The 12,185-nt window shown below is 45.4% G+C and overlaps 1 protein-coding gene across 1 annotated transcript in view; it reads left to right on the forward strand.

The window, feature by feature from the left end:
- The window catches only part of WNK2 (WNK lysine deficient protein kinase 2), a 131,216-nt gene that overhangs the window by 67,424 nt on the left and 51,607 nt on the right, over positions 1-12,185 (forward strand). The window contains exons 9-10 of the mRNA XM_056851596.1: positions 1,001-1,153; positions 2,297-2,488. Of these exons, the coding sequence (XP_056707574.1) occupies positions 1,001-1,153; positions 2,297-2,488 (345 nt within the window). The remainder of the gene's footprint in view (positions 1-1,000; positions 1,154-2,296; positions 2,489-12,185) is intronic.

Genomic DNA, 12,185 nt, shown 5'->3' on the forward strand with positions numbered 1-12,185 from the left:
TTCAAGAGGCTCAGGGTGTTATGCATGGTTCTCCTTCATTTTATTTTTACAACAACCCTGGAAGCTAGGTTATGCTGAGAGACAATGACTAGCCCAAGATCATCCAATAAGATTTATACCTCCTCCTGCTCCTAGCCTAGAACTCTAATTACTACAGTGCACTGGTTCTCATGCTTGTAATATGCATGAAAGGTTTGGTTTTTCTACATCTGGTTTTACTGCTAGTGATTTTGTTTTATGTGTTTATTATTTACATTATTATGTTTTAATACAATGCTGTTGTGAACTGCAGGAAAGGACATGGTGGGCTGAAAGCATCTTAGTCATTTAAAAATAAATAAAACAAGATCCCTTCCTGTCATACCCATAAGACCATTGTGATGTTTGCTTCTAATGCTCTAAATGGCAGGATTGCACACAGTGGTCTTCACAGTGCCTGTGAACTGAGTTGTTGGGAGGTTGCATGAATGTAAGCTTAAAAAACAACAACCCAAGTGCGTAGGATGGCTTCCAGCTGTGGGCTGCCAGATTCTTTTGGATGCTCAATTATGAATCAAAGTACAAAGTGTCTGAGGAAAACAATTGCTGTGTTTACAGATGGCAGCCCCAGGGCATATGTGTATGAGATGTGTATCATTGTTTCCTGGGGTCACCTTTGAGTATAGTCAGTATTTCCACAGGATTGCAGCTCAAGTTTTGAAGTCTCCAGCTGCTTCTCTCAATCCCCACAGTCATAACCCTGTGCTTGTTTTCTTGGGATATTCTATACTTCCCACATGCTAGGATGGCAAAACAAATATGTTTGTTGTTGTTACTTACCATAGTGAAAGATCCACTCCATAAATCCAAACTGCTCTATTAATCAGCGAGTCTCACTTCTTGAATAGCTATAATATTGCCTTTGGAGGAACAATCCTCTGAACAGAACTTGCTGTTCCTTATAGTTGAGAATGTTTATACAACACAGTTTTTGTAAACTAATGGTTTTTCTTTCCTTCAGCCTGGACTTCCAGTGGTTCAGGCTCCATCTGCTGTTGTATCTCAGCGACCACAACATTATCAAGAACCAGCAATCCCATTCCCTGCTGTCCATTCCACCACAGTTGCCCCTGCACAGATGAGACAACCTCAGCCTGTGTTAGCAAGCCAGCAGGTGAGAACTTCTCTGCCTTTAGGGGAAGATACTGAATTATTATTGAAGCATTTAGCTTGTGATTCAGGCTTGCTGGTGCATTATAACAAATGAGCTAGGTGGGGGGACCTTCCGAGAAACAAGTTACTGTTTGAAACAAATTCCTGTTCATAAGAGCTGAATGATCTAACGTGTATTTAGGGAGACTGGGAGTTTCAGCCTTTCTTTTCTTCTTAAGCCTTCTAGGTTTCTTTCTTCAGTTCTTGAATTTAGCTTCTCTGATCTGGGGGAGGGAACTCACCTCACTACTGCCATCAGACCTCTCAGTTTTCTGATCATGGAGCTCTGTCCTTTTCTCATGCATGCATTCTGCTCACCTTTACTGCTGGTGAAGCAAGTGCCAGATCACCTGTATTCTGAGATGAATGCAAATGGTGAAAAAACCCCACAAGGATTGGAAAGCAAAGGTGACTGTTTGCTGTCATAAAGAGCCCCATTGCCGCTCTTCTTCCTTCCTTCCTTCCTTCCTTCCTTCCTTCCTTCCTTCCTTCCTTCCTTCCTTCCTCCCTCCCTTCCTTCCTCCCTTCCTTCCTCCCTTTTCTTTCCCTGGCTCTGTGGAAAAGTTGTATGTGCTGTATGCTTAGAACTACAACTTTCTCGCACACATAGCCACCTCTGCCACATTGATGCAGACACTATCTTTTCAAAGAGTGAAGGTGGAGTTGTAGACCTGACATCATTTTTTCAGTGTGTTGCCACTATATTTTCTTTTCTCTCCGGAGACCAGGGCCCTGCGGGACCTTAGGGATTTCCGCAGGGCCTGCAAGACAGAGCTATTCCACCAGGCCTATGGTAGAGGCCAGCTATGGTTTCTTTCCATCAATGCTGGCTTTATTAACAGTTTTATTGTGTTTTATGATGTAATTTGGATTTATGTGAGTCGCCCTGAGCCCAGCTTTTGCTGGGGAGAGCGGGTTACAAATTTAATAAAATAAATAAATAAATAAATATTTTGTCAAGCTGGTGTTATGAGTCTTCCAGTACCTTGAAAAAGGGCTTTTTATTGTGCATCTTGCTGGCACATATTGGCCTCATTATTAGATTGCCCTGAGATGCCAGGAGCTCTTAGGGTGGGTACTTACGTGAGTTCCTTTTCTTTATCAGCAGACCATCCCACCTCCAGCTCCTCTACAGCAGGTCCTAGCCAACCAGCCCATTTGTGCAGTGCAGCAGCCTGCGCCTCATCTGTTGCCTCAGTATCAAACTCCGACTTCTCAGGTGGCCGCTACCAGTGCATCACTTGCCCCTCTACAGATCCCCCCTGTGCAGCCACTTCAGCAGGTCCAACCTGGCCAGGTAAGGTAACCTGAGAATTCAAAGAATATGATTCACTTTGTTGCAAAATATTTCAGATTGGTAGCACTTCATTGCTAACAGATGATATGATAGTCTTTGTGGTTCTTACCTAGCTTCTGTGAATTTTTAATTTGTTAAAGCTCCAAAAATGTATAAAAGTGATATTTTTTCATATTAGTACTTAAAATAAACTAAGCATGTTTATTTTGTTAAAAGCGGTAACATTAAAGCTTGAGAGGTTACACAAATATTGACAAGGCATGAGTGACAGAGGTAAGAATATTTATAGTATTTATTTTCTAAAACACAGCAAGTTGATGCAAAACCAAAAAAGAGTATTGTAGCACCTTAAAGACTTATTTATTATGGCATAAACTATTGTAAATTAGAGTGTACTTTGTCAGATGCTTGAAGTATGACCTCAGATGGCAAATTATATACATCATACTCACGCACACAGGTTTTTCATATATCTGACAATATTTTTTATTTTTTATATATGTTATTTATAGTCTGCCTTTCTCACAGGGACTCAAGGCGGATTACACATAGTGAGCACAGCCGGTGTCACAAATAGGCTTAGGTGGTCACTTGCTGAACAATGAAATCAGCCAGAGGGCCCATACACAGTGTGAAGGAGGAGGGAGTCTGAAGGAATCAGCTGAAGGTGGGGATGGTTGCCTCCTTCCCACTCCCCTCTACCCCTCCCTCCTACTTCCCCTCTCCCTTGCTTTCCCCTCGCAGTCTGCTGTGTGCACACAGAGTTTGCTCCTAAGTGCTTGGGAGGGTTTGGTGTATTTGTTGCAGGATGTACTAAAATGAAGGACAGGATATAATGGGAGCCAGGAATCCCAGTTGACTTGCATGAGCTCCATTGAAATACATTACAGCACAAAAAAGTTGCCATGAAAATGCGGAATGGATGGTCAATGAAGTCCCTGGGCCCAGATAGACTGCTCTGGGACTGGAATGATTGCCCGCAGGGTGGAATGATGGTCCCTGGCAGCAGCATGAGGGTTCTGGGACTGGAATGACAGCCCCCAGATTAGAATGATGGCCCCTGAAAGTAGGAGAAGTGTTCTGGGACTAGAATGACAGGTGCCAGAGTAGAATGATGGCCCCTACAGTAGCAGAAGTGATTGGGGAGTGGGATGACAGCCCCCAGAGTGGAATGATTGTCTGTGAGAGTAGCAGAAATCTATTTCCATTCCACTGTAAGGTTTGTGATTACAGGTACAGATCACTGATTTCAATCACAGGCCATCATTCCACCCTCGGACTTGTCATTCCAGTCCCAGAAGACTTCTGCTACTCTCAAGAACCATCATTCCACTCTGGGACCTGATGTTCTAGTCTCAGAACACTTCTGATACTCCCAGATTGTCATTCAATGCACAAAACACTTCTCCTACACCCAGAGGCTGTCATTCCATTCTGGGACTGTCATTCTTCTCTGGCATATTCAGTCTGTGCTTACAAAGATCAGGGATTCAGATACCTCTTTCTATATACCTCTGCCAATACTGAAAAGCTGACAAAGAGCTGAGATTTCTTGGTGAAGTTCAAAGATTTTTGCACAAAAAAGACTAAGATTTTTATTTTTGACACATTGCACCAAAATCTGAGATTACATTCTGAAGTAATTTTAAATTGCAGATCTGTGATTAAATCCTGAGGAAATTAATTTTTAAAATAAAATTCAAAATCCAGCCATGGGTTTTAGTCATAATAAATAGGGCATCTTGCTATTGCTTCTTTTTAATGAACTAGCATGGCCCATGAGATATAATTCTTACATTCTAAGTGAACAGAATGACAGTGAAAACAGTCTTTTTCCATGTTGTAACAAAACACTGTCCATTAAATACCAGCTTTTGCACTGGTTTACTTACTGCATGTGCTATATTAGAGTTGAAAAGAGAATAGTGAGAACCACTTGATGATAGTAGTAGAAAAGAGCAAGAGTCCAGTAGCATCTTAAAGACTAACAAAATTTCTGGCAGGGTATAAGCTTTCATGAGTCACAGCTCACTTCTTCAGATGATAGTGTTAAACATGGACCTTTAAGGCTAGGTTTTAAAAATTTCATCACTGCCTTAATCTAGGCTTACTGTGGAATCTTGATCAAGTTACTACAGCTTTTTCTAACCTACCTCTCAGGGTTCTTTTGAGATATTTGTTTATTTACTTCATTTATACCCTTTCTTTCTTCCCAACAAAGTGGGAAAGGGAGCCCAGTTCTAGTCTCTTGCCTAGAGCCTACAAAAACCTGGAACTGGCCCTGATAGTGAGCCAGTACAAGCAGCAAAATAGGACTTTCAATAATCAACACATTAGGATTTTAGAAGTCTGGAATCACGATCTAGCCCACAAGTGCTTATGACTCAATACCGGTAAATCTATTAGTCAGAGGTGCCATATGACTCCTTTCTGTCCTTTTGAAACAGACAAACAGAACTATCCCTCTAGAAGTTGATACTCTTTTCAAAAAATTTAAAGTAGAAATGGAACCAAGAAGGAAAGGGTTAGGCTTTTAGGACAATTTTTAAAGGAATGTACTGTTTTATTACAACTAAAGGTTCAAAGGGTTAACTTCTTTCTGTTAGTCCTGTTGGCTGGAGCCCCAATTTATATCCCTGGACAGATACTTTCCCATTAATTTAATGCTCATTCATTTATTCAGATATAAAGAAAAAAACATGAAAATCTGGGAACTTTGCCAAACCCAAGCTATGATACTCTCTCAAAAATCTCAAAGAATTAATGTGATTCTACACACATTACAAAGTGTGTAACATATATGGGGGTTGTGCAGTCATGCCTGTTTGTGTCACCATATGCCCACATGCATCATAGCATAACCTGAAGATATGTATTGTGCGTACATAGGTTCCAAATGTATGGCTGAGTGCCCTGCGTAAGAGAGCATATGTATATAGAGGCTATACATGCAAAGGTTCTTTCACAGGTTATGATGAATGTGTGTACGAGGTGAGGGCAGGGCAAGCAGGTGTAAGTATATTTATTTCTTCTACCCCCTTAGATGTATGGACTGTACTTACTTTATAAAGTTTGTATATGCTTTCCACCTGTTACTCAGTTGTCTTGTGAATGTAGTGGTTATCAGGTACCCTTAAAGTCACTCCCACAGGAAGAAATCTCAGCAAGGGTGCTAGGGAAGGAGAAGTATACACCAGAGTGGGGATTTCAGCTTATCATTCATTTCAAACACTGATAGGGTCAAGATGGTGAAGGCAGCAACAGCAGCTCCCTTGCTGTTCAGGAGACAACCAACTGCAGTGATAGCCAAAGATGGCAATAACTACCTCTTTATCTTATAAGTACCAGCACACACTCCTTTAAAAGTTCTGATACTCACAGACCTTAGCAGTGGCTCAGCTCTTTCTAAACAACAAAAACTATAGCCCTAGGAAATCCTGCAAAAGAACCCATCCTGCTGACATACCATTTCTTTTCAACATTGTTAAGCCCCATATTTTCAGCACAATTCAAGGACAGGACAAATGGTGGCAGTAGTAACATTTTTTTCCTGATAGCTTAGGCACAGACACAAGAATTACAAATACCCATCATCAACAATTTATTGTACTGTCCCTAATTTTTAGAACTCCACAATGTAACATGTAAATTGTTCATTTATTTACTTACTTCATTTATACTCAGCCTTTAACTCAGGGGTGGGGAACCTTTTTTTTGCCAAGGGCCATTTGGATATCTTGAACATCATTTGGGGGCCATACAAAATTTATATATATATATAATTTATATATATAAAAAACAAAAAGTGATTAGCAATGCAATCTTATGCAGGTCTATTCTAAAGCCTACTCAAGTCCAGTCAGCGGGGCTTATTCATTGGAAAGTGTCAGTAGGTTTGTCCTGCAGATGTCTAGGATCTTAACCTATTGGCAGCCTACCCATTTTGGCCCAGAGAAACTATGAAGAACACTTTTTTTATTGAGAAATTTTACATGCTGCCTGGAACTTGACTTGGATGGCCCAGCCCAGCCTGCTCTCATCAGATCTCAAAAGCTAAGCAAGGTCGGCCCTAGTTAATACTTGGATAGGAGACCACCAAGGAATACCAGGGTCGCTATGCAGAGAAAGGCAATGACAACTCACCTCTGTTCATTTCTTGCCCGAGCCAGCAATGCCGTGGATTGAACTTGGAAGGGTCCAGATTGGGGAGGGGCACAGAGTACACAGAGAGAGATGCTGCACATTTGGTAGTCCATCTTGTACCTGGGACCTTCGGCATGCCAAGCAGATGCTCTGCCACTAAGCCACAGCCCCTGCCAAGCAGATGCTCTACCCCTGAGCCACAGCCCCTCTCAAGCAGATGCTCTACCCCTGAACCACAGCCCCTGCCAAGCAGATGCTCTACCCCTGAGCCATAGCCCCTCTCAAGCAGATGCACTACCCCTGAGCCACAGCCCCTCTCAAGCAGATGCTCTACCCCTGAGCCACAGCCCCTCTCAAGCAGATGCTCTACCCAAGAGCCACAGCCCCTCTCAAGCAGATGCTCTGATCCTCAGCCCCTCTCAAGCAGATGCTCTGCCCCTGAGCCACAGCCCCTCTCAAGCAGATGCTCTAACTCTGATCCTCAGCCCCTCTCAAGCAGATGCTCTAACTCTGATCCTCAGCTCCTCTCAAGCAGATGCTCTACCCCTGATCCTCAGCCCCTCTCAAGCAGATGCTCTAACTCTGATCCTCAGCCCCTCTCAAGCAGATGCTCTAACTCTGATCCTCAGCCCCTCTCAAGCAGATGCTCCAACTCTGATCCACACCCCCTCTCAAACAGATGCTCTACCCCTGATCCTCGGCCCCTCACAAGCAGATGCTCTAACTCTGATCCTCAGCTCCTCTCAAGCAGATGCTCTAACTCTGATCCTCAGCCCCTCTCAAGCAGATGTTCTAACTCTGATCCTCAGCCCCTCTCAAGCAGATGGTCTAACTCTGAACCACACCCCCTCTCAAGCAGATGCTCTAACTCTGATCCTCAGCCCCTCTCAAACAGATGCTCTAACTCTGATCCTCAGCCCCTCTCAAGCAGATGCTCTAACTCTGATCCACACCCCCTCTCAAGCAGATGCTCTAACTCTGATCCACACCCCCTCTCAAGCAGATGCTCTAACTCTGATCTTCAGCCCCTTTCAAGCAGATGCTCTAACTGTGATCCTCAGCCCCTCTCAAGCAGATGCTCTGCCCCTGAGCCACAGCCCCTCTCAAGCAGATGCTCTAACTCTGATCCTCAGCCCCTCTCAAGCAGATGCTCTAACTCTGATCCACACCCCCTCTCAAGCAGATGCTTTACCCCTGATCCTCAGCCCTTCTCAAGCAGATGCTCTCACTCTGATCCTCAGCCCCTCTCAAGCAGATGCTCTAACTCTGATCCACACCCCCTCTCAAATAGATGCTCTGCCACTGAGCCACAAATTCTGAAAAGCAGATGCTCTGCCACTGACCTCGTTTGGGCCCACCAGCTGGGGAATCAAGCGGGGAGGGGCTGTGCAGGGGGCTCTTGGCGGCCATGCGGGAAGCGTGCGCCAGCTGGGGGTTCAAGCGGGGAGGGGCTATGCAGGGGGCCCTTGGCAGCCACGCGGGAAGCATGCGCGCCAGCCAGCTCGGGGTTCAAGTGGAGAGGGGCCATTCAGGAGGCTCTTGGCGGCTGCGCGGGAAGCACGTGCCGGCCGGGGGTTCAAGCGGGGAGGGGCCATGCAGGGGGCCCTTGGCGGCCACACAGGAAGCGTGCATTCCAGCCAGCTGGGGTTTGAAGTGGGGAGGGGCCACGCAGGGGGCTCTCGGCCGCCCCGCAGGAACCGTGTGCACCAGCCAACCGGGGGTTCAACGGGGAGGGGCCGTGCCGGGGGATCTCGGCCGCTGCGTGGGAACCATGCACACCAGCCAGCCGGGGGTTCAAGCGGGGAGGGGCTGTGCAGGGGGCCCTTGGCAGCCACGCGGGAAGCATGCACCTGCTGGGGGTTGAAGCAGGGAGGGGCTGAGCAGGGGGCCCTCTGCAGATGGGTTGCGGGCCGGATAAAATGATCCCACGGGCCGTAAATGGCTCGTGGGCCAGAGGTTCCCCACCCCTGCTTTAACTAAAAACAATGCAGTAGATTATGGCACGTACAACCAACACTGGAATAAAGATGGATTATATAAATTAGAAAGCAAAGCTCCAAAACAATATTAATGCATTTAATAGAACTGTGTAATACATGCAGCAAACTGTGCAATAAAGCTAGATTGCAGAACAATGAGATAAAACAGTATAATATATACAATGAGCAGATTGATGAAAACTGCCTAAAATTCCACATATAGCAACCACAGCTTTATTCTGTAAAATTCCCTCCTGAACAATTCCATTTTATGCATCTTGTGAAATGATAAGAGGATGACAGCCTTCCTATCCCCATTCTACCAGGTGGGGGCCACAACAGAAAATGCTTGAATATGGGCAACTGTTGCTTCACAGGGTGGCGCCTTCAGAAGGCTTCACTGGGATAAAAGAAGCTGTTGCAATGAAACATACTAGGAGAGGGGCTTTAGGCCAGGAAGGATTTTGAACTGAACCCAGAAATTAATCAGTAACCAATGGAGTGACTGCAGGATTGGAATAACATGCATACTCTGCCGAGTTCTACATAACAATCAATCTGTATCTGTATCAGCCCACCCAACCACATGGATTATTCTTGCATTCAGTTTTAATCTACACAGATTTAGGCTGCAATCCTGTGCCATTTGCAAACCAAATAAGTACCGTTATACTTAGTTACTTATGCTGCTCAAGATCAATTGATCAAGGAGCTTCTAAGGGATAAAAGGAAAGGTTATACTTAGTTGGGTTTATTTTTTGCCAAACATGCATATGCTTGGGCTGCCAATGCCATTACAGTCAGCTCTGAAGGCAGTATTTTTTTAACCACTAGATGGCTACAGTTTGGTGGGGGGGCACTATATTTTTGTCACGATAGCCAAGTTAAACAAAAATAAGAGTTTTGTAGTGCCTAAATACTGATTTATTGTTATAGAAATTAGAGGACCTCTTGGCCCCACTGCTTACATGTTTTACAGGAAACCTCTATATAGACTTACTCTAGTCTAACTTCATAAGATTGTACTAATACTATTTAAGGTTTTACCAAAACATTTGTTTTTTGCATGTGTGCATTTCCAGAAGAAAATGAAAAAGGAACCAAAGTTCAGTACAGGGGAAAGAGAATCTAGTCGTAGGAAGAAGCAAAACAATACATAAACCCTAAGTACAGAAAGGCAGGCAGACAAATCCAAACAAAGGAACGTGATTGGTTCTCGTAGGTTATCCGGGCTGTGTAACCGTGGTCTTGGTATTTTCTTTCCTGACGTTTCGCCAGCAGCTGTGGCCGGCATCTTCAGAGGAGTAACACTGAAGGACAGTGTCTCTCAGTGTCAAGTGTGTAGGAAGAGTAATATATAGTCAGAAAGGGGTTGGGTTTGAGCTGAATCATTGTCCTGCAAAAAGTAACAAAGGTAATGTGCTAACCATTGCAGGGAGGCTGCCCCGGCCCCCGCCGGGCCGCGCCGCCGCTTCTCGCCGGCCGGGGAGGCCCCCTGCGGCTGCAGGGAGGCTGCCCCGGGCCGCGCCGGGCTGACCCGCCGCTTCTCGCCGGCCGGGGAGGCCCCCTGCGGCTGCAGGGAGGCTGCCCCGGGCCGCGCCGGGATGCGCCACCGCTTCTCACGGGCTGGGGAGGCCCCTGCTGCTGCAGGGAGGCTGCCCCGGGCAGCGCCGAGCCGCGCTGCCGCTTCTCGCCGGCCGGGGAGGCCCCCTGCGGCTGCAGGGAGGCTGCCCCGGCCCCTGCCGGGCCGCGCCGCCACTTCTTGCCAGCCGGGGAGGCCTGGGGCGGCCCCCTGCGGCTGCAGGGAGGCTGCCCCTGCCGGGCCGCACCACTGCCAGACCCGCGCCACTTGCTGCTGGGAGCCCAGGTAAGCCTGCGGGTGGGAAGGGGGAGGGGTTATAAGCCGACCCTCGGCTTATACGCGGGTGCCTAATTTTTCCCCATTTTGGGGGAGAAATTAGGCACCTCGGCTTATTTGCGGGTCGGCTTATACACGGGTATATACGGTAAATTGCCCTAGGGGACGGCATGAGGTCACTTCCAGAAAAAACCCAGAAGTGATGTCAATCCTCTCTAAGGATTGCTGGAAACCCCATGGTTTTATCATAGAGTTTCTAGCAATTCCTAGAGAGGACTGATGTCACTTCCTTCCCCCTCCTCCCAAAAGTAATCATCACTAATAGCACCTTACTATTTCTCCCGCTGGGACTCCTGCCGGTTGCATGGCAATCCTGCTTATTCCTTAAGTTTATATTGGATCATAGAGCACATTCTCCTCTTCCTTAACAAGTCTGGCCTCCTGAAATGCTGTGTAACTGGCTATCTGAAAGTTTATGTTCAATCCCCAACCTTAAGGTTTTTCTGCACGTTACTGCATTGGTTGTATGCCCCTACTGTGGCATGTTTGTAAAAAAAACCCCAGAGAAACAGCTAGGAAAGATCAAAGCGACCAATAGTGGGAGCAAAACACATGTGAAAAAGAGGGAGGGGGGAAATCTAACGCAGTAGGGACACACAACCAACAATAATAATGTGTGGGAAAACCCTACCTCTCACTGCTCATCCTGAAAGAGTTCTGTTGCTTAGCTGCGGTGATTGGCTGTTGTGGAAGGAGACTGGAAAGACTGGGAGAAAGATGGAACGTGCAATAGTAGAGGCCTAGTTCTGTCAGGGCTTTGATAAGCCAAAAAGCTGCTGCAGACCCTGGAGCATTCAATGTGCAAGTGAATACTGGATGAGAGATCTGTTTCTTGCCTACAAGCAACTGTTAGTCACCACAAGTGATGACTCAAGCAACAACCTCTATATTCTGGTTAATCTCTTGTAGCATTTGCTGTTGTTCAAGGATATAACATCACTTTGGGGACTACGGCTTTATTCTGTAGTGCAAGATTTCTTTACAACAAAGTTTGATTTATTGTATTGTAGTGCCATGTTTATATGTAGTACTTAAATGTGTACATTAAATGAGGTAAATAGGTGTCAGAACTTAAAAATTCTTGATGCTGAATATTCAGATGTATGCATTATGACAGAATTGATATCTTTAGTAGAAACGTCTGTAGAAACGTATTCAGCAGAAAAGTATTCAGTATATAATATGGAGATATATTCATTAAATGAGGATTTGCTAAAAGTTGTTTGAATACTGAACACTGTCACGCATATCTGTATTCTTGTAAAGAGTGTGATAACTAGTATGAATAAGTTGATACTTGGTTTCTGTAACTGTTTTGTATATAGTGTCTCCAGGGGCATGTGTGTGTGTGTTAAGTGCCGTCAAGTCGCTTCCGACTCATGGCGACCCTATGAATGAAAGTCCTCCCAAATGTCCTGTCTTTGACAGCCTTGCTCAGATCTTGCAAATTGAAGGCTGGGGCTTCCTTTATTGAGTCAATCCATCTCTTGTTGGGTCTTCCTCTTTTCCCACTGCCCTCAACCTTTACTAGCATGACTGTCTTTTCCAGTGACATGTACTGGGCATGTACTGAAGTCATTAATGAGGCTTGTTACATTACTTCAGTGTTTCTCAAACTTTTATGAAATCATGTCCCACTTTCTTGGATATGCTTGCA

Source organism: Euleptes europaea, chromosome 1 (genome assembly GCF_029931775.1).
Source record: "Euleptes europaea isolate rEulEur1 chromosome 1, rEulEur1.hap1, whole genome shotgun sequence".
NCBI classification, from domain to species: domain Eukaryota; kingdom Metazoa; phylum Chordata; class Lepidosauria; order Squamata; family Sphaerodactylidae; genus Euleptes; species Euleptes europaea.